This window comes from Suillus subaureus (assembly GCF_016647635.1).
Source record: "Suillus subaureus strain MN1 chromosome Unknown BJ212scaffold_9, whole genome shotgun sequence".
Lineage (NCBI taxonomy): Eukaryota > Fungi > Basidiomycota > Agaricomycetes > Boletales > Suillaceae > Suillus > Suillus subaureus.
Genome location: NW_024538565.1, coordinates 1,052,684 through 1,078,074, shown reverse-complemented (window position 1 = coordinate 1,078,074; position 25,391 = coordinate 1,052,684). Strand labels below are relative to the sequence as shown.

The following is a 25,391-nucleotide window of genomic DNA, read 5'->3' as shown; positions in this document are numbered from 1 at the left end:
ATGCAAGACTACAAATTTAGTGCCGCGGTGGCCTACGTCAACGTAAGACGTTAAAGGCTTATGGCCCATTAAAAGATTACCGTACCCCATATGTTGGCCCTTAAAATGCTTTCGTAAGGCCGGAATCTTGATCACGTGAGGTCCGTTTCATTGGTCATCATCGCTGACAGCTACCTCTAACCAACAAACAACGATGAGCACACCAAGATTTGCACTTTCGGTGCTCGCTAGGGCGTCGACATGTATGCGACATGCCGCAGACAATTATATGCGCTCTGGGATAGTCTCAACGCCGATAGCAAGTTTGAAGACCGGCTCCGCCCTGCATAAGACGCGGTCATTCGCATCCTCCTCAATCGCGCGTGCAGCCCCCCCGGCACCCGCTCATGTTCCAAAGTCCACCGCATCTATATTTTTTGCTCCAACTCCAGATGAACTAAAAGCACAGGAGCTTGACTTAGATATAATACCCGAAGAGGATATCAAGCTAGAACTTACAAACCGAGCTGCGGAGGTGTGTTATGTGCTTCTAATCAACTCTTAATGTCTTCTGAACTGCAATGGAACCGAAGCAACTGAAATCTATAGCTACCCGAGAGCACCGCCCCAATGCAGGTCTGCGCGTTGCAGTGGAGTCAGGAGGATGTCACGGCTACCAGTATACAATGGAGCTTGCTTCTGAACGACATGCAGAAGACTAGTGCGTTAACAACACAATAGTTGCGTTATTTCTAATCGGTATCCCCAGCCATTTCACACATCCCGCTATAACTCCATCAAATATCTATATCGACGCTGTCTCACTCGGACTTCTCAATGGCTCTACAATAGATTTCGCTACTGAGCTCATCGGGAGTTCGTTTCGCATCGCGGCGAACCCGCAGGCGAAGGGTGGATGCGGCTGCGGCATTAGCTGGGAGATGAAAGATTAAACTTGTATGAGACGGAACACAGTTACCATGCAAGGATATTACAGGCGTATACTAGACGTATTCATGCAACTCACATCTCTTGTACGCCTACTGCTCCATCACTGTAACTGTAGCTGACGATTTGATTTTCGCAGATGTACTGTCATCGTATTGCCAATCTACTTAATTTGCTCTGAGCTGCATACCACCACGCCCGGGGCAAATTCTACAATACCTGATAGTGTCATAGAAATTAAACAAGGATAACTATTCCCGCAAGCGACGCCAGCTCGCCACAATTCTGGCGCTATACATCAATGACGTTGGGACGCACAGGTAATAGTCGAGAGAAGTTGAGGAACGGAGCGCCTTTGACTGAATGGTCGGCTAACATACTATTAATTATCCGTACAATTCTGGGCGATGAGTACATCACCTGATGAAAACTGCTATCGGCAAAAACCTTTCTTGTCTTCCATTTCCAAAAAAAATGGACCAACGCAACTGGAGGCGTGGGCTTCAGCTGGATCTCGGCAACATAATTGACGTTCAGCATCACATCTTACGGGAGCAATGCACGCCTTCAATTCAGTTGAAAATAGTAGCGCGACACTGAAACGTAAACTTCAGCTGTTCAGCTGTCTGTTCCGGTCTGATGCGACATCGTCGGTTGGTGATGTGCGGGGGATTAATAATAGACGGGCACTGTCAATCTGTCCAAAACTTCCGTCTCGCCGGAAGGTCGTTTCATTATAATTAATACTATATTGCCTTGTACGCTTCCCATGTAAGGTTAGAGACTGCAGTTGAGATCGAGGGTAGAAATCTTGTGGAGGCTATCGAATTCAAAACCGCTTATGCTTGTGTATCCATCCTCCTGAGGCCAAGTTCAGGGCTGCCTAAAAAGGTACGTAAATCATCATGACGTTTGTTGTATCTAAGTACAGGCTCTCTCCATGGTACCGGTTCTGAGTTCCTACAACTTCAGTCTCCGCGGCTGTGCAATTACAGCACGACACATGGTAGTGAAGGTTTGCAACACAATCATAACAACTTATCAGTGCCTGTCAGGCTTTCCTCGAAATTACTGACGCAGTCCAGGCGATTGCTCAACTGAACCAGTCAAAGTAACGGGGACCCCATTAATGACTATCTGCTGTCAGCTCGGCTAGCCGGCAGTTCACGGACGTCCTGAGATGTGTACATGTGAATGGAAACATTGAATGTTGAGTAGGTTTACGGATACGGTTCCCCAGGATAAGGCTCAGCGCCTACGCCTACAGAGTTCGTACCAGCGTTTCCTTTATTAATACTAACCTGTCAAGCGAATGGTGAAGTACTTTATGCAAACTCTAACTCAAGATCGACTGGCGGCCGCACCTTAACGTCAGTTCCACCGATGGCAAAGACCAATTAACCTGCTATGCCCAAATACAGTCCACCACGTGCCCTGACCACACGACGGCTGCCTACGTGGACTAATCAATTTACGATAAATTTCAAGGGGGGAACAAAGTCATTACTTCACCAATGAAGTACCATATGGCATTGTATAAACTTAATCTGACGACAGGAATGACAGACTGCGGTTGCGATCTGGAAAAAATACTAATTTCCGTTTGACTATCGTGCGCCACGATGATTTGACTCCTGGCTCATCATATTTGGTCAAGGGACCATGAGGATCATCATGTATGTAAGTGGCCTGAATTTTATTTTGCTCTTAGGTTTCATTTGCTGACTCGGCGAGCTACGGCACACCCCAATCCTATTCAGTTGCTCCATGCAACGTTCCTCGATCGGACAAATTTTAACAAATTCCAGATCAATCGATATTCAGTTACAAGAAAGCGGACTGTACACGTATGTAGTCGATCCCGATGTTAGGTGATACACTATAGATAATATGACACATGGAATAATTAACGAAAGGGCTCTTTGGCCTTGGCTCTAAGAATTAAAGGCGCGGAATAAGATATTCACAATGATATCCGGCGCTCAGCGGTGCCCGGCCTGCTCGCATCCGGGGCAGAATCTATTGATGTTGGGGGCTGTCATTTCTGCTGTCAGATACAACGGCGAGGATAGCAATCGTGAGCTTACAATATTGCTGAGGGTACTGGCGACTAATGATCGGACGAGTCGTCAGGGTGGCGGTGATATCCGAAATGCGAGTGGAGCGGGAGTGAAAAAGTTTCATCATCATGCAAGTCAGTCATCGTGATCGTAAATGAGTCGTGTGTACGTACTACTGGCAGCACGTCTGCTTGCACGAGGGCGGAACGCAGGTGGCAGGATGGTTAGGGCTGAACCTGCATTTGGAACTGTCACAGACGATCTGCAAAAGCTTTAGACGTTGCTTGTATCGTTGTGCTGTGATGTCTCACCAATTCATCCGGCTGGCGTAGGAAAGTCGTTGGTGTTAGCCCCGTTACTGAGAGTCATCTGTGTGATGCTTACGAGGTTGAAAGCGTGTCCACAGCGAAGGTAAACGTTGCGAACGCTGAAGAGAGGGTCAGTAAAACCACAGGGGGATTTTGGGACTGCACATACTGTCTCCAGCAGCACATTGTAGTGGTTGATAGTGGTTGAGAGTGGTTGGTGAATAGATGAGTGTTGTAGAAGAGATCTAGTCGATGGTGGGTGATCCTTGACAAAGATTCGCCTGCCCTTTTATCCATCCCCCAATAGGCGGCTATGTAGCATACACGGCAATGAAACGAACGTAGCGTGTCTGCTCAGGGTGCTAAAGCGGATTATGCATTTTTGAATTTGGTGGCTCATCTGTGCACAAGGAGAACTTGAACAGGTTGCCCAGCCATCCAAAACGAGAGGTGTCGCCGTGCGTCATTTGATAGCGTTTTCGCAGGACCTTTTCTCGAGAACGACTAATCGTATGAGGAACAAGGCCCAGACGGGTACAAATTTGAACCCGGGGATCAACTCCAGATTCGGCCACACCTGCGGCATGAAGTAAGTAAAGTTGGTGACACCATATATAAGGCTAAATTGTATACTGTCAATACCTGAAGAAAGTTAAACTACTTGATTTGCAGGAATGACTACCCTGGTATAACAATTGAAGAGAAAGCTTGAGCTGCACGCGTGAATTTGGAAGATGTCGTACTATCGGTGACCCTCTGTTGCCGGCATTCATTGAAGATGCACTCAGGCTGTCCCCTGCATTTGACTGTAACGGGACCACAGATGAAGAGATGCTGAAAAAATAGTCACATAATCCTATGAGTCGTTTCCATTGGAATATGGCTGTCTACCGGTTGTCTACCGGTGATGTTAGTTGCTTTGCGCCAATCTCCTGTTGCTTCATATGATGAACAGACACTGTGACAAAGGATAATTAATAGCTGGTACCCGGCGCTTCAAAAGGCGATTGATTGCGAGAAGGTTGTGACGTTACTATCTTTCTGCTGAGTCATCGGTCCGAATCCTTTTCAAGTCGAATCCACTTGAACGCCTCCTTGTTCTGCGCCTTCGTTGACACGGGAAACCCATGTTATGACGAAATCAGGACCGCCTGTCGTGACACCCCCATTATCAACATTGAAGCAGAAGAAGAGGAAAGTTTTTCATGAACACGGCAAGGTAGGGCGCTCGTTCTGACACAACGCTTCCATTATTCGATCTTCGGCCAGAGATTATCTCATGAAAGTCTTTACGGTTAGGATTCTTTGGAGCTAGCGGTGTCAATCGGCAAGACACAGGAGGATAAAGCGTTGCTTAAGGCTGAGAGACATCATCAACCGCAGGTGGGTACATCACGTTCTCAGCCTGCAAATTCCCCGATACATCCCTCTCTCATCATAAATCATTCCGATTCTTAGGCTGGTCAGCCCCGATCCGTGCGTACACATCAAAAAAGCAGGACAAAAAAGAAATTGGTAAATCATCAAAGACTGTGCGTGGTGTGCAATTATTTTTTACACGGTTTCTAGGAGCAGGTAAAAGCTACCATCGCGAACCAGCGGGCTCGGCTGAAAAGGGAGAAAATAAAAAAGCGCAAAGAGCACCCGGGGCCCGCGGTCCATCAAAAGTCAAGCCCGTCAGGTAACGCACAGGATCGTGTGCCTCGCAAGAGGGTGTCCTTTGCTTAGGCTTTGACGTATATTTTACATTTTTCTCGATCAATCAAGTGCAGTAACAACATCTGATCATCAGCCCGAGTGTCTCACCGTCGCCGCTCGTTAGCATTATGGATTGATACCGCTGATTAAAAAAAAGGTTGGGTTCGGTGTGGCTGGCGTCATCAAGGAGCCGATACTCGTTAGACTTAAATGTCTCCTGTATCGCTTGTGTGACCATTGATTGTGGTTGTGGGTCACGGCGTTCAGGACCGCTATATTTATCGCGATCGATGTAAACATAAATGACACTTAGTTGAACTGAGTAATTCAAGTTGTCCAAGTTTAAGTGAGAGCGAGAAGGACGGGGCAATATTGCTAGAAGCCGAGAGTCCTATGTTGACTGCGCTGCGAAGCTGTGCATGTTCCAACTTTACACGAAGACAACATCCTGGTCGAGAATGGCCTTCAGGACTCTATTCTGGTGCACGCCTAGAACCGAGGGGAGATGTTTTTGAACCCTGCATTTACCCACAGAATGTTGAAAAATTAGATATTTGAGCTGAGTTTGAGCCCCGAGGAAGAACCGGGAATGGGCGCATGTAGGCATATTCGAGGTACAATTTCGGCGCCAACCGTAGGACTCTTACCTAACAACAGTTATCCTTTGGTGAGTGGAGGGTTACAGAAACCTAACTCCACAACTCAGGCACCTACACACCAATGTCAGGCTGTCACTCACTGTCAGTGTCCGTTCCATTATCCTGGGATAGATTCTGACTCAGAGACTCTAGTACATGCGCTGGAGAGAATCTGGGCGATGATCAGCGAGTTATCTCGTAGATAACGAGCTCCGCTAAGGTAGATATGTTAGGTCAGGGATCGCGACCTCAGATAAGTCGATATATTGAATTCTCGGACACGCCGCCAAGGGTAACCAACCTGTGGGCCGTATAGGATAAACTAAGATGAGTCGCAGGACTTGCATTGATCGGTGCGCCACTGTGGCGGCGGCGTCAATTAGCCGCACCCTTGAATAATCACTCGAGGACACATTGGAGAAATTATCAGCATTGATTAGAGGTTATATTTCCTACTGACTGTGTCAACATGCTTGTTCCAGCATAATGAGGCGGTAAGGTGTGAGAGCTGCAAGGCTCACAATGGATCATTGCGTGTTTTATGTGGCACTGTCTGCAAACACCATGAGGCAACGCTGATGATGCAAGCAAACTTTCGTGAGTATGTAGGGCGGTGAGACGCACTCACCTTGAGCAGTGTTCACGAGTGGGTGTGTGCTTGTCTGTGCTGATGGGCTTGATCCTGTATAATTGTAATAAAGGAATTCGGCGGCCTGACTGTGGCGGGTGGTTCTGAGGGTGTGGATTTTCAAAGTCCGCTGGGCCGGATGTGGCATGCCTCTCAGATGTTTGATTCACTTGCGCTTGCCGCCTCCAACTTGTCTTCAAACTTGCTAGCTGAGGCACATCGAGCGAACACAACGACGCAACACCGACTGGCGAATATTTAAAGGGAAATCAGTTTGGTCCCCTTCTGAATGTTGGCGCACTCATTAGTTTGTGATACTTTTATTACGGACTCAAATTAGTCTCACTAACATCAATCAGAACATTCAATTTGACGGTGCTTTATAGTAGCAATGTCGCTTTATACACCAGTATTTCCACCGTCTCTCGAACGCAGATCAACAGGGCGTAAGGGCGCGTCCTCATCCAATAAACTCAATCAGCTGTCCACTGCCGAGATTCTACGCGACATTCATCTTTTTCTTGCCACCAAACCTGAGGTACTTGCACCGTTGTCAAGACCCAGCTCTCCCTCGTTCGACAAAAAAGTTGAAAATTTGAAACACACTGTCCTCGAGGCAGTTGACGCTGCAAGAGGGGACTCAGGGGACAGGAAATGGACCCAGGTCAGCGCGAAGTTGAAGATGGGTTGTGTCAGGGGACGCTATCGTATGACTGGGTTAAACCAACACTGGCATCCAGCTGAGAACGCAGAATGGATACTACCAGATGACGAGGAAACCTGGTTGAAGCTAGAGAAAGAGAGGGCAGAGGCGAGGTCGTCGAAAAGGAATGCCAAGCAATCTCGTCATCCCGACAATTTATCGACTGCAGCAGTCGCGCCATTCCGCGGATCAGATCTAGCTGCCAATCAGCTGCCAGTAGAAATGATTCAAGCAACGGTCTCGCCCAAAACGATGGAGAATGTCAAGGAGAAGGTAGTAAAGTGGCAAGCGACGATCTCCACACCTGAAGGCGTGTCGGTTACCGAAAAGACCGTGTCTACTACCCCAGCACTCAGGAGTGCTTCCAAGTCAGGGATGAAACTAACAGCATTGCCGAAAGATAAAAGCCAATCCTCGTCGCTTAGTTTTCCGGTCGTAAAGCGCAATGTTGCAACCGTGACTGGTAAGAAGAGTAATAAGGGACGCTCAGATAGACATGCTCCCCCTAATTTTCGGGTCCACGGAGATCCAAAAGGTGACCATACTGCCAGCGGCTCCAAATTACCAGCGGCTCCTAGCGGTGACGGGCCAGAAAAAGCTAGCCTCAAGACCCCAGTGAGGTCCTTGCATGCTCCCGATAGGGATTTGCCCAAGATTACAGACTTTCCAGAAACGGTGAGTGCGAAAGTCGGGTTTTTGTTTCTTATCGAACTCATCAGCCTTTGTTTTACGTTGTCTTTAGTCGTATATTCCTCCATCCTTCCCATCAGAGCTTGAAACTTCGACTCCACAACCACGGCATGACGCCGCGGTGCCTGTCCGGATAAAGCCCCCGCCGATTTACCCTGTATGTCCATCATCATCTCTTCCACATCCGTCTACTCCCAGAAATGGCGATCATAATCATCTCGGCGAAGATCCTTATACTGTTGATATATCCCCTTCGCTTCCGCTACATTCCGACGGGCGACAAATAAACAAACGCTCTCTATCACCGTCTTCTTTGCATGATATAGTATTTTCCACTTCGAAGAAGCAACGGTTACGGTCCCCCCCTGGAGAAAATTCAGCCTTCCGCTCTCGACCACCGACCCAATCGGCAAATGTGCCAGAGGTAACGTCGAAACGTGCAGTTATGCCAGCCTCCCCTCGTGGTGAAGGTAGACTTCCTACTCTCACTGAATTGCTGGCAGCTACCCCTCAACCGAAGATACGTCAAAGGCCTCCTTTGCAAAATATACTTCGCGCCGAGAGTGAGCCTTCACCACATGCCGCCAAGGAAAACCCTTCGCCTGCAAAGTCCTACTTCTCAACCCCGGGTTCGGGGCCAGTCTGATTCCCCTACGTCCAATCACAACCTCCTTCTTCACTCGCCTGTCAGCCCAATGCGGTCATTTGCTCAAAATCCAGACGCATTTCTCCCGCAGTTCACCTCCACCCAGGCTGGAGGTTCGTGTAACAACGGGATGAGTAGTGGCGTCTTTGGAGGGGGCTATCGCTCCCAGTTTGATGTGGAAAAACACGTTGACCGTGTTAGCGAATTATTAGAGAAGGACGTGGATTTTGGTGGATGGTTGCGCGATGTGCCGTCAGTGGAAGAACCGGAAGCCAGCCAGGAACAGTGATTATCACAACATAGCCTCAGGCAATACCCGCGAACGTGCAAGCTGCTGACCAGTTGTACTCCACTCTTGTGTATTTTAGTCGCGACTTGTTGCTTTACTAGGAATAAAATCATAGTTTCAAATCGAGCCTGGGCCCTAGAAGGAAGGTTGAAGGGAAGAATGCATCCATCATTGCCTTGAGGCAGAATGAGATACCGAACTTCCATATTGGGGACGCGTCTTGATCACGTGGGTGTAGTATTGTTCGATAACAGCGCGTGTTGCACCCAACCACGACCACGACCGAGACAGCCACAGAGCTTGTCCTCGTCGCCGCCCACGATGAGCAGACGAGACTCACGCCTTTCCCTTAACGTCCGTCAGAACGATGCTCTTAGTGAATTTGAAAACTGTATGTCATTTATGTCGCCCTGGGTCCGACTGACGTCTGTGGCATTCAGTTAAGAAGAAATTCCTGCTTGCCAATAAGCACATCACCAAGTAGGTTGCCCTGTCAAGTTTGACCTAATTCAGAAACAGCTCACTGTATGATACCAGACTTAATTCGACTCTCAGCGTCCGTATCGAGGAACTTAACGCTCAAATATCCACCCTATACGTCGAGAACCTCCGACTACGAGCATCCGAGATTGCGCTCACGGCACAACTGAAGAAAGAGCAGGAAAAGTCCAGGAAAATAATGGCTGATGCTGATGCTGCGGTGAGTGTTCCATACCCCGAAGACCCACCTGCCGTCGCTGAGATCCAGCTAGACTGCTAATTTAGTCAAACATCTGACTTTTTTGCGGCAGTCACTTGGTATTGCTCCCGGGGTAGCTTCTCCCGCCAAACAAGTCAGATCAGCATCCAGAGCTCGTCGACCGTTCGTAGATCCCAATGCGTCACCACAAATGCCCAAGCTTTCGCGTGCGCCCAACATACCAGGCATATACGAAGACGAAGAATTTGCCTCTTCTCCGGAAGGAGATGAAGAGGAGGCAGAGCATATACCTAGTCCTACTATTCGGCGAAAAACCAAGTCAAGACTCGCAGCATCCCGCTTGCCATTACCCGCCCGAGTTTCCTCGCCTCCGCCACTACCAACGCCACCGCAAGCTTCTGCAGAGGAACGAGGGTCGTCGAACAAGAGGAAAACGGGGAGAAGGGAGAGTGGGCTTCTCAATGTAAGTACGGATGGTGGTGATAGGGTAACTCCACCGAGAGCTGCAAGTCCCGCCTTTGGGTCTCCTGCTCGTAGGGAGGCTGGTTTGGCTGAGGACGACGAGGAACGAGAAGCTGTCAGGAAATCGAGACTACCACCGGCTCATGATGATGATATGGACTACGTACAACCAACAAAGAAAGAGAGGGAGAAAAAGATGAAGCAGATTGAACGGGAGCTACCATCAGAAGAGGGTGAGGCTGCTACTTCTTCACGAGTGCAGGAGAGGAAACGACGAAGACACGAGGACTACTCGGGCCTCAAGGATGTCACAAACTCACCGAGAAGCCGTGCTATGTTACCACCGTTGGACACTAATGCATCAGGTACGGCGCACGTTCAGGCAACGTGAAATGCGGACGTATGCGATCGTATCTTCTCTGACTGATCGATTCGTAGATCGGGATCGACAGCACACGCCTGATACGGATGGAGCAACGCCAATATCCGGAGTCACGTCGTTGGCAACAACCCGGAGCTTCTTGTCCACGCCAGCTACCACCCCTCCTCCAACGATATCTCAGATCTCACAGTTACCGACACCTCAAACATCTTCTAGTCCGATCCCTCCGCCATGTGCTTCCACTTCTGAAGAAGCCCCTGTGGGAGGGCGCGAACGTCGTACACGGAAAAGCGTCAATTACGCTGAGCCCAAGCTCAACACGTGAGTCCCATCCCTTACATGATTTCCTTGTGACTAACGGTTCAACCACTAGGAAAATGCGGAAACCTGATGGTCCACCGATGCAGCCTACAACCGCTCTAGGGCTGAAGAAGAGATCATCCACGACTAGTGTTCAAAGTGATGATCCTGAGCGCAGACCGTCCTCAGAAGGCTTTTCACAGTCCAAGACTTCAATCCCTGTTGCTCGTTCTTCGTCCGGCACGACAAGTTCGTCGTCCTCGGCTACCGCAAATACTGTCGTGAAAAGGAAGAAGTCGCGCCCTCAGGTCGAAGTAGACGACGACGAAAGCGAAGGCGCCCAAGCTGATGCCGAATACGGAAACATCAATGGTTGGGTCAACGTTGAGGGACGTCGACGGAGCGCACATCATAGTGCCGTCCGTCGTGCACTTGAAGCTGATGACGGCAGACGGCATAGTCTGGCCGTGTGACTTTGTTCTGGCTGGTGTGGTACCCTTGGTTCTATTCATGGTATCCTTCCGCGTAGGATTATTCTAAGTATACTATTGATCATGACGATATGAAACGCTCTGGAGTATAAACGAGCGGGTATGCCACTATCATACAAATACCACATATTTTTCTGTAATTCTACGTTCCTGAGGATTGAGAAGATTTAGTTTTTGTGGACACGATTGAATCAGCAGGGTAACATTTACAAAGATACATTGCATAGGGTCAATTGCAACCCTTCGTCGTTTAGTGACAGCTACGATTCATATAACCACAACTATGTTTGTTTGACACGTCTCAACCTTCACAAACTTACACCTCAGCCGACTCACATGAGCTACCAGGAACTCGTGTCAAGTAAAGACAGCTCAGAAATATGCCTATAAACAATCATTAACGTGACAGGGCATATCTATGAGGGGTACAGTACTCACGGCAGCATTGGGAGGGCTCGCAGCGCCGCCAAGACTGAAAAAAGAAAAAGATACTATTTAAGCGATACAATCCTATACAAACGGGAAACCCGGCTGACATGTTCAAAGGCCAAGACGTGAAAAAGAACGTGTAGCGATTCGTCTCTTGGCACAATTCTGAAAGAGCCTCGAGATCAAAGAATTCTCCTGTTTGGCGGAAATAAGAATTGGATTTTGACGCATAAAATTGTTATAAAGTACAGACCAATAGGCATCCCATAAAGGCTTGCATCTCGTTGTCAGGGGTGAAAATATTTTGGGAAAGGTTGAAACTTACCCAAGAATTGTCTGCAAGACCGCAAGGATTCAGCGATAATGCTAGTGACCGAGACTTAGACTAACCTGGTGAAGTTGCGTTCCCTTTGGCGTGGGCCAGCGCTATCACGCAATTAAGTAGTCAGACTTACGATAACGCCCGCGGGGAACACACCTCCAAAGATGGCTGGTCAGATGCGATAGCAGCAAAGTGATTATTCCTGCAGGCACAATCAGGCCACTATTTGGTAACGTCTGAGAATAGCATACCAGAGGAAGCGCTTCATATCTTCACTTTGTTCTATTCCAGCGCTATATTTTGCTTCGCTAAGCAAAAGGGGGATTAGGATACGGATGGGGTTGCATACAATGTTTCCTTTTCTGAACCGCCTCTCAAATTGGCCTTTGCTTCATTAGTGCTCGCGTAGTATTTTTGGGTAAACCCGACGCGCAGGAGAAGGATGTCGCCTTGTCGGAATTCAACCCCTTGCTTCTTCGCGATAGCCTCCAATTCGGCAACAGTAATTGGATGACTCGTCCAGGGATCGTACGGTAAGGCCTCGCCATTCGCCGTGTAGTACCTTACCACATCCAGGAGAACGCCGCGGCCGCATATGCCATGATTAGCCCAGTCTAGAGGCAATACTCAGTCATAGTATATGGGGTAGCGGTTTGTAGACTTACTGTGCATCCCAAGTTTGACTTTCGAATGATCGATCTCACTCGGATCATGCAATTCCATTTCGCCCTCAGAGAGGGTTCCGGCGGGAGTGCTAACAAGATCCGCGGTGAGTGCTGTCGAAGTTCTCAATGTACGAAATCAATATACTTGTTGTAGAACACATTGTATTCTGTTAACCCATAGTGCTTTAAGCCGTCCCACTGAGAACCCGATTGTGTGTTCTGCAAATTTAGCTAAGTGAAGTGCCATCCGTCAGGCTGGCTGAAAGGGGACATACGATATGGATAATGTCATCACGGACAGGTATGGTGGGGCCGTACTTTCCAAAGGTAGTGATGGATGGAATCTTACGCCCGAAAACGGGCTGGCAAGCGAAGATCAATGAACACTGAATGAAAACGCGGCGATCACGGATCCGCTTACCCTCGAGGGGAAGTGGATTGGCCTAGTTTGTAGTATTGTAGGGTCCTAAACATTTCAGTCTTTACGCAGAGCCATATTGCTCGCACCAATTCAATGAAACTGTGCGCCCTAGACTATCATTGACGACAAGACACATTATTGGTTATCATTCGTTTCGTCTCTTTTGAGATAAACGCACCGAATCTCCTCTTGAGCAGCTCGTGCTACTACCTCGGGGGTGAGCAGGTTAATTGTGCCTAGCTCATCGTCCTTGCCCCATACGTCCCACGCACATCCTTTGAAATCATGAAAACTTGGTAGTTCATCGAATGTAGGGAGCACTCCGACTATCCATAGGCTCGGTATTAGCAATCACCTCATCTCTCTCCACCCTTCTGAGAGAACATACGTTTCAAACGAGATGCCATGACTGTTGCCGCTTGATTGGAGAAGTATCTACACATTGGTAAGTATATACCCCTCGTTTACGCGTGGAGTAATGAGATTCCCTTATCGTCGTACCTTGTCACACCTGGACCAGCAGACGTATCAGAGGTGTAATTTATACTGATGAGAACAGGATGAATATAAATACACGGCACGGGAACAACGTAGTACAGGCGCGAGATAAGATGCTGATGGCAATCCTATCCCCTGATGAATGGATGAATTAACGCTTCCTTGGGAGTAATCCGCCTTGCTGGATCAAGTGCCATGCACTTGTCCAACAAATCGATGAACGAGGTGAGCAACTTCATCTCGTCATCCTTCATCTTGACTGATACAGGTGGCATGAGACGGGCACGGAGGTCACGACCAGGTTTGGAGATGTGAACTTTGCGGACAACATTCTGGTGAAACAATCAGCTGACGCGGAAGGTTATTGATAAGAGATCACATTGACTCACGGCACCAGTGACACGGTCCGTCTCTACGCTCTCAAACCCGCCCATTTCATCGAAATACATTTCTCCGAACTTCGCCTTCTTGATCATTTTAGTGTTGAACCTTCCCTTGAGCTCCATCATGAGTAGAAGCATTTGATTGTTCGACCGGCCAGGGAAAAGGATTTTCCCCGTGTATAGTTCATACAGTGTGCACCCAATGGACCAGATATCGAGCGCTGGATCATACGGGACTCCGAGGACTAAGTAAAATGACGTTAGTTTTTAACTTCGACAGTAGTATAAGCAACGTACTAATCTCAGGTGCACGATAAAATCGACTAACAAGATAGGGGGTGATGTCATTTTCCGACGCATCCGATGCTGAGCCTAAGTCGCACAGCTTCAATAACGTCTTCTGTTCATTAACCTGAATTTGTCATTAGTGAATCGACAGCTGCCAGAGCTAAATTGAATTTCACCAATATGTTGTCAGGCTTGATGTCCGCATGCATGATGTTGACTTTCTTGAGAAGACTCAATGCAAGGAAAAGCTGGTGTGCATAAGCTCTGACGGCCTTGATATTCAGACCGACATCCTTTCCAAAGCGCTTCACAACATCCCGAAGGTTCATGCTAGAGAATTTTTTGTCAAATACCCAGGAGTAGAATTAAAGAACCTCCAACCTCATGGACTCGAACACAAGACAAAGGTGTCCGCGGTGTTCAAAAGTTCTCTCTAGCCGGACAATGTGCTTCTTGTCTTCCGGGTCAGCCTGCTTTAACTTGTTCAATATCTGCACTTCCTTCAGACCAGCACGATGCCTAGTGTTGCTTTAGCGTTCTCAGAAGCACCATATGGAGACAGTGTACGAACATAGATTCCTGACTCCTGATGATTTTGATGGCCACCTCTTTGTTGATTTCAGCATCTTGAAGGACGCGTGCGCGGACGACATTGGCAAACATTCCCTTTCCAAGCGAAGAGAAGACCTGGTACCGACCACCATCAAGTTGCTCACCAAGGATAACTTGGTAATAGCCCTCATGATCCGAGGCAGAGTCTAACGTCGTCGTGATAAGGGCGGGTGCTGCTTTTTTCTGCGTACAAGGTCAGACATCGTTGACGGACAAAATAGTGAGAGCGTACAACAACTTTCTTGACTTTCTTTCGCTTCTTCTCGGTTACAGCTGCTGCGAACATGTCATCGACATCGTCTTCTTCTTCCTCCTCTTCTTCTTCCTCAATAGTTTCTACATGCATGGGTTCGTCTTTAAGGACTCGCCTTTGTTCGTCCTCTCGACGATCTAGGCTGGGATCGTAATCTGCGGCAGATATCTGATCCGGTGCACCATCTTGCATCTTAGCACGGACATCTTCATCATCCTCGTCCTTAGCAAGCTCAAAGATACTGTCATCTGGTTGTGGGGATGCAGAGTCTCGTTTGCCTGCATGATAAAATACATGAATCCACACGAGACGTTTTCTGGAAAGAAGCTTACTCATTGAATCATGCCTCGCTTTGGGGATGTCGGCTGCTAAACTTGCGGAAGTATCGACAGTACTGTGGGGCTGAGGTGTATCAGACACAGATGCAACAGGTTGCGGTTGGACCGCACTACTAGGCCCAGGGCTAGGGCTGACGCTCTTATTAGCACTGGCTATCCCGGAGTGCCTGGCTAAAATGGCTTGACGCCTGGCACGGCGAGCGGCTCGAGTGGCTGCTTCTGCAGCGGCTGTATCGATCTCGAGATCAAGTTCCGGATCAGGTTGTGGAGGAGCAGTAGGTTGTACCAGTTTCTGAATATGAGTAGCCTCTGACGGAGCTCGCGTAGATGGAGTCAGAGATGCTGCGCGGGCGCTACGCGCAGGAGAAATTCTTGACAGAAGAAAACAATGTGAAAGAGTATTCATACACTTGGATTCGTTGATACTTACTCGCCTTCTTCTTTGTCCGAGTACTCCTTAGCTTGATGAGAATGTCCATTGGATGGTGCAGGTGAACGGCGATTCCGAGGTGGAGTTCGACGACGATGTTCATCTTTTCGATCGTCTTCTCTACGGCGATGTTCTCTGTCGCGATCGCGGTCTCGTTCACGGTCACGATCCCGATCACGGCCGTCGCGCCTGTCCCGGTCTCGAGAATGGTCGCTAGGCCTCCTCGGGTCTTCTCTGGACCGTCCAGGCTCCCGCTTATCGACACTGTCTCGTCTGCTACTGCTAGATTTGCTGGGCTTATCTGTGGGAGACTTTAGGTGCACATCCCGCCAGTCTCTAGGTTCGTCTCTGTGTCTTTTGTGCGAGTGAGATTCGGCTGCGTGACCCTCCCAAGACCGCTTTGATCCTGCGGATGCGTTAGTCATCTTCTTCGAAAGTAATTGGGTTTACGGGACACCGCACGATCAACAAGAAAACGTTGGGAAAGATGTGAAAGTGAGACAAAAAACGAACGAGCTCGTCGTTGTGCTTGCTGACGAGGAATGTGGAGAGCAACAAACAGTCAATCAGGCACTCCGGATCCAGTAACTCCGGGTGGTCCGTGCGCATAGCATCAATTGATTAAGTGATATATGGACAACGTTGATTAATATTAATTCCCTCTCCTCTCTCGCAATCTGGCAATTGCCTTGGTGCCTGGAGAAGGCAAGGGTCGAGCTTGGGCCGCGTGGCGTGTGACTCGAACTGCAGATGATCTTGTGGTCACCTTGTTTGAGGCTGACACTGAGGTACTCTGAAGACGAGTACGGAAGCCAGCAGCTGCCATCCTATTGAGCCGTTGTCCACTAATACCATGTTGGAGATTCTTATGGGTCGCTGCATCATCAGAGTCGGAAGGATCTTCAGATGAGGAGTCTGCTGTGAATTCTTGTTGTCCGTGAGAAGGCTCGTCAGATCGTTCAACGTTGGCGAAGAGACTACTTCCTTCCTTCAGAAGGTAGTCCTCCACGTCCTGCTGCTCTCGGAATGTCTCGGCCTCCGGGCGGGGATTTGGAATCAGTGGTCCTTGACTCGATGGTTCGCCTTGCTCAGCTGAATGCCCTTCATTTTCAGCCAATTCCAGGTCCCACTGTCGACTTTCCAACTCGACACCCTCATAAATGTGAGCTTGAGAGTCACCGCCATCCACTACATTTCGTTCGGCATCTTCCTCAGGAACTTCCTCCAGCTCTGGCTCTTTCGCCTTCCCCTTCGCCGAAACTACTCTCCGGCGCTTCGATGCCGTCGCAGGTTGCGGAGGCAGGTCAACTGACTGCGATCTTGCCCGAGTGTGACGATATGGCGCGTCAGAAGTGGCCACAGCAGGTTGATGACTGCGAACTTTGCTCAACGTCCGTACACGTTCAACTTGTGAGTGAACCTCAGTGTCGGCAGCAGAGGTGCGCACTTCGGCAACGGGGCTCTGTTCTCGCTGAGCTCGTCCACGGCGTGAAGGTGGTCTTCGCGCAGCTCGCAGGGGCTGTGCAGTTGAAATAGCCTGTGAGCTCATCGACGTCGCTTGAACAACCGCAGTAGCTCGAGCACTTGGAGCTTGTCTTGATCGTACGTCGACGGGTGAATTGACCAGGGTTTGCTGCGTAGCCAGTGGTTCATCGGATCGAGCTGCTGGAACGTCATGCTCAGGTGATCGCGGCACTGATAATACATTGAATCTGCCCGGAATAATTACAGTAAAATAACTAGTCAAACAGTTGTGATACATTGCACGAAAATAAACTTACTGAGGCATTTGATTGACATCGAAACTAATCGCACCATCGAGCGCTCCCCGCGCGAAAGGTTCATGATTTCCTTCTTCCGGTGATCTTCCATCGTTCTCATTCGAAATTCGGCCATGACTGCTATGACCACTTCCCCGTCGTCCCTTCTCTACAGCGGAGGCGTGAGGTCCTGATGGTGTAGCCGGACTGGCCACACGCTGTCGCTTCCGAGGCGACTCCTCTCGGAAACTTGCACGCTGGGATGTATCGGGATCACTGCGACGCCGCCTACGCAACTGAGGCTGTGCAGGACCCGGATTATCATCGGGCATGTCATTCTCTTGAACCTGGTTGCGGGCTTGTGGAACGCCATCGGGCACCCGATTATCAGGTACAGCGCCACCCTCTGCTTGTTGTTCCAGTTCCTGATCGCTTTCCTCTTCCTCTTCCTCCCGCTGTGCTCCTCTTCTATAGAGACGCGAGCGTGGATCGTGACCGAGACCATGACCCACGTTCTTGAGTTGTGCTGCATACCTGGCAATCATAGGATCAAAACGCACGCGATTCATCCTGTAGCGCTGGCGCCAGGATTGCCACGGGTGTCTTTTCGCCCACTCTCTATATTCCGGCTCATCGGCCTTGGAAGAATATTCTTGTGAATTAAAACGCATATGCTCAGGGTTTTTTTACGTACCAGCTCCTCTGTCAACACCTGGTACAATAAATTCCCAGTGCGTCCCCCATCGGACGCTTTAGGCCATACAGTCGCAATGTAAAACGCGAGTCTTTCATCATCTTCTGCGGTAAAGGGTACGCGTCTGACGAGTGTATTAGCAAACGAGACGTAGGAACGGACGCGAAATGACATACACACGCCCAACTGGAGCACCGGGCATACCCTTCCTTGCTGGCCGACGATGTTCATATTTTCTAGCTCCAATGCATCGACGGACAAAATCCCTACACTCAATATAGACGCGCTGCTGCCAGAGGACATGTGAGCGGTAGTAGCGCCGGCGGATATGTTCGATGTCGGCTTCTTCATCGACCAAAATCACGTTGGCTTGCTGCTCATCCTCGCATACATCACCTCCATATCTCTACAACAATTGAATTGAATCAGCAATTGGAGGCTTCCACATTAAATAAGATAAGTTAGTCGCATACCGTGATCTCCTGTTCGAGTACATCGCGTCCTTCCCTGACACTTAGATGGAAAAAGAAGGCTACAGGGTCTCCGTCTTTCACAAATATAGCATCCTCGGCATTGGATCCAGCAGACCGGCTTCGTCGCGCAACATCTGCGGAAGGCATGGTGGTAGAAAGAATTCAAAGGAAGTAAAGCATTACCCGAAAGTGCATAAATTAACGAGCTGAGCTCGAAATTCGGAACCCCGCATTGTGGTTAGGGTTATAACCCTATACCTAACCCTTTGAATGCCCCAACTGAACTGAAAACACAGAATGTGGCTGACAGTGGTTAGATGTGAGGATAATGAGTGAAACTTGGTTAGATGCAATGATTGATGGCTTGTGGTATCTACTCAAATAAAAAACGTATTTCATCAACCCATCCTGTCATGTGACTTTGTATTTCATCTTTTTACCAAAGTTGTGATTATCTCATTTTGCTATAACATAACCATGTCCACACCTTTCAGTCTTATAGCACTGCAGAACCTGTTGATAGGACATGTATATTGGCCTGCAAAACCTGATGTACAGGACACTGGCCAGCCTATGCACCACCTGTGTAGGCTGGCCATGCAAAATCCTTGTAGGCTGGTGCCCCAGACACAAAATAATGTCTCTGCCATACCTATGTAGGCTAATGATGGAGAACTCCTGTAAGCTTATACCTCATATAGAGAATGTCATTTCTATACTATTTATATCAGTGAAACCAGCATATTAATGTAGATCTGACTGTCATATCCCATATGCCAGACATAGATCCCATCATATTCACACGCTTTCTGGACCTGTTTCCGGACCCCATATCCAACTCATTCCTGGGTCCCCTATCCTGTCCACCCTATGCACATTCCGTCCAGCAAGACATCCGGACTTTAACTCCTCTCAGATTCTGGACTATATCCACCACCTCACATATCTCAGTCCTGTTTCTGCCCTGCCTTCCGGATCCCCAGATCTCCGGACCTCTGGATATTAACTGTACTATCTCTGGCCCTATTCCCACCCTCTGTCCGAGATCCTGCGCCTATCCCCATTTAGGCATCTCTGCCTTTCCAGTTCTCGGTTATCTCTGTTTCCATCTTGCTGATTGATCCTTGTACTAGTTTCATCTCCAAGTTCATTTACATATGTTCCATCTTACTTACCAATGTGTTTCCGCATGCTTGTACATAGCCTTACTCCTTTGCTTACTGATCCTCTCAGATAGCCTCTAGTATACAGTGGCTCAAAAAACTGTCCACATGTTTTTGCATTTTTTACTATTTACAATATTGTGTGAGAATACATAAAGACCTCAGTGACATGCTAATACCATATTGTAGTGCTGCTTCAGGGCTTTGGATTGAGCACCACATCGTGAGAATCAGAGGAGATATGGTGGAGATACAAGGCTTACAAAATCATGACTCATGCAGACAGTTTTTTGAGCACATATTAAAACTATATAAATCATCATTTATGACACCATAACAATCATGCCACCATTAAATAAATTATAAAGTGGTGTCATTATGTCATTTTAAAACCATATCTAACTATACAAACCAAAATTTTCCATATGTCATGGTTATATTCACCATGAAAGCCACCCCCCCTGCTCAAAGGGATAATATCCTCTCTCTTTCCTATTCTGGCCTCTCTGCTTGTCAAATTTCCTCTAGAACTGGAGTATCCAAGTCCACTGTGGCCAAGTTCATCAAAGAAAGTCACACAGACAAGGAAAACTTCTGTGAAGGGTGTCCATCCAAGCTCACCTCTACTGATAGGAGGGCTATTATTCAACATATCACTACAGGAAAGGCTGATAATGCTGTCCAGGTCACCTATTACATCAATTCCACCATCACATTCCCTGTCTCTTCACACACTGTGAGAAACATTCTCAAGACAGCTCATCTCAGGTCAGTAACAAGGAAGAAAAGGCTCTCCTCTCTATCACACATATGCAGAGATGACTAACCTTTGCCTTAGCCCATCAGAATTGGATTACATGGACTGGAAGCATGTTATATGATCATATAAGACCACAATAAATAGGATTGGGTCAGATGGCAAGGTATATATGTGAAAAAAGAAGGGTGCTAGTCCTCTCTGCATATGTGTGATAGAGAGAAGAGCCTTTTCTTCCTTGTTACTGACCTGAGATGAGCTGTCTTGAGAATGTTTCTCACAGTGTGTGAAGAGACAGGGAATGTGATGGTGGAATTGATGTAATAGGTGACCTGGACAGCATTATCAGCCTTTCCTGTAGTGATATGTTGAATAATAGCCCTCCTATCAGTAGAGGTGAGCTTGGATGGACACCCTTCACAGAAGTTTTCCTTGTCTGTGTGACTTTCTTTGATGAACTTGGCCACAGTGGACTTGGATACTCCAGTTCTAGAGGAAATTTGACAAGCAGAGAGGCCAGAATAGGAAAGAGAGAGGATATTATCCCTTTGAGCAGGGGGGGTGGCTTTCATGGTGAATATAACCATGACATATGGAAAATTTTGGTTTGTATAGTTAGATATGGTTTTAAAATGACATAATGACACCACTTTATAATTTATTTAATGGTGGCATGATTGTTATGGTGTCATAAATGATGATTTATATAGTTTTAATATGTGCTCAAAAAACTGTCTGCATGAGTCATGATTTTGTAAGCCTTGTATCTCCACCATATCTCCTCTGATTCTCACGATGTGGTGCTCAATCCAAAGCCCTGAAGCCATACTACAATATGGTATAAGCATGTTCTTGAGGTATTTGTTCGTTCTCACACAATATCATAGATAGTGAAAAATGTCAAAACATGTGGACAGTTTTTTGAGCCACTGTAAGTCAGGAGTACAATGATACAGAAATTGCTCACAGATATTTTATGAGGGAAAGCATTGTTGGTGAAACATTGTAGCTTTTGATAGAAACTCATAGCTAAAGTCTTACACTTCAAAGCATCTATGAGGAAGTGATCTAGGACATCAAAGGTAAAAGCAGATTGAGGGTGAGTGATGCTGGCAGGAAATAACCTCACTTTTAAGAGATGTAGGTGTCTGTCCTTATCAGCACCAGGACACTGACACCAGGATACATAGTGTGAATAAACTCCAGTGGAATGTACAATGACCAGGTTGGACAATCCTAACTGAGTGTCATAAATAGTATCCCCCTCTCCATGTCCAAACACATCTTCCATCACTCCGAGATCCAACCAGGGTGAGGGGTTGGACTGCTGCAACAAATTGGGGCGAGGATGTCCACCATGGCCAAGATGTATGATATATCTGTGGTCCCATAGAGTAGTAGACTGGTAGAACTTGCCATTCCAAAGTTGAAGGTTGTGGAAGGGATGGTGCTGGTGGGCTTTGACAGCACATGAGGGACACCAACTGTGCTCTCCTGAGCAGGACAGACAATAAATAAAGCCCTCCTCTCCTCTGCAATCCTCACATTTCCCATTGTTGATCAGCTGTTCCAACTCCAACAACACTGAAAGATATTCATCATGACAAGGCATGTATTGCCAAAGAAAATCATTTTGGGTCTGCAATGTTGGCCAATTGTTAATAATGGTGTCAAAATAACTCACTTTGGTTTTTTGTTGGATATCATTTGAGCCTCCTATATTGAAATCACCATACACTCTCTGTCATATTCCACCAGAGAATGATCTTCAGTACATTGTTGTTGTTTTTGTTTCAAAGGTGAGACTGGCTCTATTTCACTATCAGAGTTTTCATAGACAATTGAAGCATTGACTTCTCTCCACATATTTTTTCCCCTTCAAGTTTTTCATGATATATATGTATATTTGTAAGCACCCTGTTTTCTCTTTGTTGAATGAGTATCAGATGAAGATGGAGCTACTCTGAGCCTATTGTGCCTCTGTGTGCCTTTTGAGCTCATTGAGATTATGAGTGACTCACAATGACCAGAGTGCAACATGAATTTTTGCATGGCTACATAATCCCCCCCTCAAAAAAAGCAAATATCTTTGGGATTTTCTAGTACTATTTTCTACATATTTTCTCCCTTTTACCCTTCTGCCTCCTTCCTACTAACTCTAAAAAGAAGCTCTGCATGGGAAAACCTGGCCTTGGCACCCCCACCCTGTTGTGCACAGCATCCTTCATAAAGTGGGCAATTATGAACTGTTCTCCATTAAGCCAGGGTCCAACAGAGTGTTCTAGCACCCTTCCTGAGATATAAACCATTGTGCCAGGAGAATAATCAAGCTCTGCTTTGAGGTTTGCCAAGGCCAATGTTGCATGATGGTTTCTTCCCAGACTGACAAGAAGATCTAACAGTGAAGGAGATCCACCACCATCTCTGTGGCTAAATGTGACCTGATTAGCAATGATTTCAAGTCCTGAAAAGATTGAGGGCCAAGATTCCACTGGGACAGGTTTTTTTGGGGGGTGTCACACTTCCTTGATGACCTCAGAAAATGCTGAAATGCTAGCTTGGAAAAGATCTGGTGCCACCACAGCAGTTATAGCATTCCATAGAACTCCTGATGTTGTCAAAGCTGCCATCCATTGTTGGACCTTCCCTGATCTATAAGACTCTGATGTCACCAATGGATCCATTAGTTGCTAAGAATAGAGTTAAAACTAGACTAAAAATAAACACTTGGTAAAAATACAATATCTCTTGTCTTTGCATGAAGTATGCAGGAACCACTGTTATTCTACCAGCCCCAAACTCCCCCCCACCATCTGGGACCATATAGCCCTCATCCCTCCAAGTGTCCTTATTTGTAAGGGATTTGAGAAGAGTATCCCTCAAGCCAACAGTGATGTGGTTGACATGCTCCTGATTATTAATTAATTAGCCTTGAAGGGGAATCCCAAATCAGAAACATACTAGGCAAGAAGGTGTCAAAATATTAGGGAGGTAAACCACTAAAAATTTTCTGTACCTGTCTATAACTGTTGTTGGAACTGAAATTTTGCTAAGTGCTACTTCAGGGAAGAACTTCTTCAGTCTATCTGTTTCAGCAGATAGCAACCCATCCAGATTTGGTGGTGACAATTTGACCTTATCAGCATACTGGTCCACATCCCAATCAATTATTGACTGTAGTTCAGTATTTAAATTCATATACAGCCATAAATATCTCTTCACTCACTGGGGTTGACCATGGCATGTGCAATGGTCAGGGTGGCCTGGGTGATTTCATATTCTGAAATTGACCCATCATTGAAGGTTAAATTATCAGCCAGTGATTCCAAGCACTGCCAAAGCTGTACTGCTATTCTCATCCTTGATTCTCTCATTAATTAATAGTCAGCTATGATCAATACTAAACCATAGTTACCTAGCTTTATGCAGTAATTCAGTTTCAACTCTACCATCTTGAAGGACACCTAGTTCAGATGAATTGCCCATGATCTCTCCAACCCTCCTGGTCAGAGCTACCACTAGCTCAGTTGTCTTGCTTTTGAGGTTGTCCATTATGAAGAAAAATGAACCAAAGTTCTCATGATCTGTGCTGATGCCTTGTTTGGTCAAATTAAGCATGATGTAATTAGACAATCAGACCATATGAAGGCAAATTTATTGTGACATAATAACCTAATATGGTCTGATTAACTTGGGCCCTTTAGAACCATTTGCAGAATGCCAGGCCAAAATTGTGGCAAGGAGTATTTCAAATGACAAAGATATATTGAATGGATTTGTGAGGCTGTCTAGCCAAGCTGACTTGCTCAGTATGAGAATAGTCAGATTATTCACTATTCTTGTACTGGATACAAACATTATTTTGTCTTCCTTACAGTACAAGAATAGTAATGAAGACAATACTCTCTTCATGTGCACTCTGTGTCCCAGTGTGAGAATAGTCAGACTACCATCCTGTACTGACTGTGCAAACATCTGCCACTAAGAGGACCAGTAAAGCTGGACAGCATGCTTCTGGAAGTATGAAGAGTCCCTCATCTGCTGCTCTGTCAGCATCTGCTCTCAAGCACTCTGCTACTGCAACCATGAAAACATAGTGCAAGAACAGAGAAATGGTTCACTATTCTTGTATTGGATGCCAACATCATCTTATCTTCCTTGCAGTACAAGATCACAACAGACTGAAATATTGAGCAATGAGGATTATTCCTTTGTTGCAGTGGTCAAATTCTAATCTTTGGACATTATTGCTCTTTATATCACTCTCACATGATCACATGACTTAGATTTTGGGCAAAAAGTTATGAGTCACATGACCAAAGAATTCCTAACAAGGGCAATACATTTGCATTGCTTCATCTAATCTAGAGTATACAAGTGCAAAATTTTAAAAATGACACAAAACTAAGGTAAATGATGCAAGACATGGATGGAGGGGCCCTCTCCATCCAAGCCTTGCACCCTGCAGTACAAAATATAGGTAAAAATGTGCAGTAATTGATATTCTAGTGTAGTGAAAGTGAGTATGAGACTGAATATTAAATTGGCACTTACCAGATTAGACCAATGAAGGAGTAGTGAAACCAAGACCATATATAAGGCTGGAGAAAGAAATGTGGTTAGTATTAGAGTATGTAGGAAAGAGAGACAAAAAAACTGGCTCAACAAACAAGGCAGGCACACCAAAAGCTAGAGAAAATGCGGTTAGTATCTGAGTATACATGAAGCACAAAAAACAGGCTCAATAAACAATGCAGGGGCGCAAAATCTAGAGAAAGAAATGCAGTTAGTGTTCTAAAGTTCAAGGTGCCAATCCCTGAGGACATGGATAGCCAAGAACAAATCCCCCAGATCTCAAAGTGTCAGGCACCAATCCCTGGGGACATGGATAGCCAGGAACAAATCCCTCAGATCCCAAAGTAAGAGGTGCCAGTCTCTGGAGACATGGATAGCCAAGGACCTAAGAACAGAAGAAAAGTAAGA

At 46.9% G+C, this 25,391-nt stretch overlaps 12 protein-coding genes across 12 annotated transcripts; 5 read left to right on the top strand and 7 right to left on the bottom strand.

Annotated features, from left to right (window-relative positions):
• Positions 1 to 48: 48 nt before the first annotated feature.
• Positions 49 to 728, top strand: BJ212DRAFT_1069656 (uncharacterized protein). Its single transcript, XM_041328990.1, has one exon. The coding sequence runs from the start codon at positions 194 to 196 to the stop codon at positions 542 to 544; it is 351 nt and encodes a 116-aa protein (XP_041195375.1). The 5' UTR covers positions 49 to 193; the 3' UTR covers positions 545 to 728.
• Positions 561 to 932, top strand: BJ212DRAFT_1446155 (uncharacterized protein; the record flags this gene model as incomplete). Its single annotated transcript, XM_041338200.1, has 2 exons — positions 561 to 700; positions 749 to 932. 2 exons carry the CDS (start codon positions 561 to 563, stop codon positions 930 to 932), a joined length of 324 nt encoding a protein of 107 aa, XP_041195374.1.
• A 1,977-nt stretch (positions 933 to 2,909) lies between these two features.
• BJ212DRAFT_1267332 (uncharacterized protein) lies at positions 2,910 to 3,413 on the bottom strand (the record flags this gene model as incomplete). Its single annotated transcript, XM_041330652.1, has 5 exons — positions 2,910 to 2,962; positions 3,015 to 3,037; positions 3,161 to 3,249; positions 3,299 to 3,310; positions 3,372 to 3,413. Coding segments are annotated over 5 exons (219 nt in total), but the record flags the coding sequence as incomplete, so codon positions are not given.
• Positions 3,414 to 4,307: 894 nt separating this feature from the next.
• BJ212DRAFT_1069560 (uncharacterized protein) lies at positions 4,308 to 4,961 on the top strand. The gene is made up of 3 exons (XM_041328989.1): positions 4,308 to 4,514; positions 4,595 to 4,678; positions 4,754 to 4,961. The coding sequence occupies exons 1-3, from the start codon at positions 4,428 to 4,430 to the stop codon at positions 4,862 to 4,864; spliced, it is 282 nt and encodes a 93-aa protein (XP_041195372.1). The 5' UTR covers positions 4,308 to 4,427; the 3' UTR covers positions 4,865 to 4,961.
• A 1,437-nt stretch (positions 4,962 to 6,398) lies between these two features.
• Positions 6,399 to 8,776, top strand: BJ212DRAFT_1343337 (uncharacterized protein). Its single transcript, XM_041335223.1, has 3 exons — positions 6,399 to 6,566; positions 6,619 to 7,637; positions 7,705 to 8,776. The coding sequence occupies exons 2-3, from the start codon at positions 6,651 to 6,653 to the stop codon at positions 8,296 to 8,298; spliced, it is 1,581 nt and encodes a 526-aa protein (XP_041195371.1). The 5' UTR covers positions 6,399 to 6,566; positions 6,619 to 6,650; the 3' UTR covers positions 8,299 to 8,776.
• BJ212DRAFT_1343335 (uncharacterized protein) lies at positions 8,777 to 11,116 on the top strand. The gene is made up of 6 exons (XM_041335222.1): positions 8,777 to 8,978; positions 9,028 to 9,067; positions 9,125 to 9,287; positions 9,340 to 10,114; positions 10,188 to 10,452; positions 10,505 to 11,116. The coding sequence occupies exons 1-6, from the start codon at positions 8,909 to 8,911 to the stop codon at positions 10,902 to 10,904; spliced, it is 1,713 nt and encodes a 570-aa protein (XP_041195370.1). The 5' UTR covers positions 8,777 to 8,908; the 3' UTR covers positions 10,905 to 11,116.
• Positions 11,070 to 13,505, bottom strand: BJ212DRAFT_1069449 (putative cyclase-domain-containing protein). The gene is made up of 17 exons (XM_041328988.1): positions 13,148 to 13,505; positions 12,938 to 13,085; positions 12,846 to 12,872; positions 12,760 to 12,781; positions 12,614 to 12,700; positions 12,484 to 12,557; positions 12,339 to 12,427; positions 12,023 to 12,287; positions 11,925 to 11,966; positions 11,830 to 11,875; positions 11,742 to 11,777; positions 11,677 to 11,687; positions 11,605 to 11,624; positions 11,459 to 11,546; positions 11,361 to 11,394; positions 11,133 to 11,306; positions 11,070 to 11,072 (listed from the first exon to the last, which is right to left on the bottom strand). The coding sequence occupies exons 1-16, from the start codon at positions 13,200 to 13,202 to the stop codon at positions 11,295 to 11,297; spliced, it is 1,056 nt and encodes a 351-aa protein (XP_041195369.1). The 5' UTR covers positions 13,203 to 13,505; the 3' UTR covers positions 11,070 to 11,072; positions 11,133 to 11,294.
• BJ212DRAFT_1267442 (kinase-like protein) lies at positions 13,386 to 14,985 on the bottom strand (the record flags this gene model as incomplete). The annotated part of the gene is made up of 7 exons (XM_041330664.1): positions 13,386 to 13,589; positions 13,647 to 13,885; positions 13,938 to 14,052; positions 14,105 to 14,258; positions 14,310 to 14,447; positions 14,500 to 14,723; positions 14,776 to 14,985. The coding sequence occupies 7 exons, from the start codon at positions 14,983 to 14,985 to the stop codon at positions 13,386 to 13,388; spliced, it is 1,284 nt and encodes a 427-aa protein (XP_041195368.1).
• A 2,875-nt stretch (positions 14,986 to 17,860) lies between these two features.
• On the bottom strand, positions 17,861 to 18,635 carry BJ212DRAFT_1267432 (uncharacterized protein; the record flags this gene model as incomplete). The annotated part of the gene is made up of 4 exons (XM_041330663.1): positions 17,861 to 17,950; positions 18,016 to 18,139; positions 18,192 to 18,421; positions 18,489 to 18,635. Coding segments are annotated over 4 exons (591 nt in total), but the record flags the coding sequence as incomplete, so codon positions are not given.
• Positions 18,636 to 21,420: 2,785 nt separating this feature from the next.
• On the bottom strand, positions 21,421 to 21,924 carry BJ212DRAFT_1237613 (uncharacterized protein; the record flags this gene model as incomplete). The annotated part of the gene is made up of 2 exons (XM_041329553.1): positions 21,421 to 21,674; positions 21,765 to 21,924. Coding segments are annotated over 2 exons (414 nt in total), but the record flags the coding sequence as incomplete, so codon positions are not given.
• A 589-nt stretch (positions 21,925 to 22,513) lies between these two features.
• On the bottom strand, positions 22,514 to 22,897 carry BJ212DRAFT_1267380 (uncharacterized protein; the record flags this gene model as incomplete). Its single annotated transcript, XM_041330656.1, has 1 exon — positions 22,514 to 22,897. A coding segment is annotated over one exon (384 nt), but the record flags the coding sequence as incomplete, so codon positions are not given.
• A 27-nt stretch (positions 22,898 to 22,924) lies between these two features.
• On the bottom strand, positions 22,925 to 24,026 carry BJ212DRAFT_1298236 (uncharacterized protein; the record flags this gene model as incomplete). Its single annotated transcript, XM_041332670.1, has 5 exons — positions 22,925 to 23,060; positions 23,149 to 23,318; positions 23,370 to 23,494; positions 23,635 to 23,768; positions 23,824 to 24,026. 5 exons carry the CDS (start codon positions 24,024 to 24,026, stop codon positions 22,925 to 22,927), a joined length of 768 nt encoding a protein of 255 aa, XP_041195364.1.
• Between the last annotated feature and the right edge of the window lie 1,365 nt (positions 24,027 to 25,391).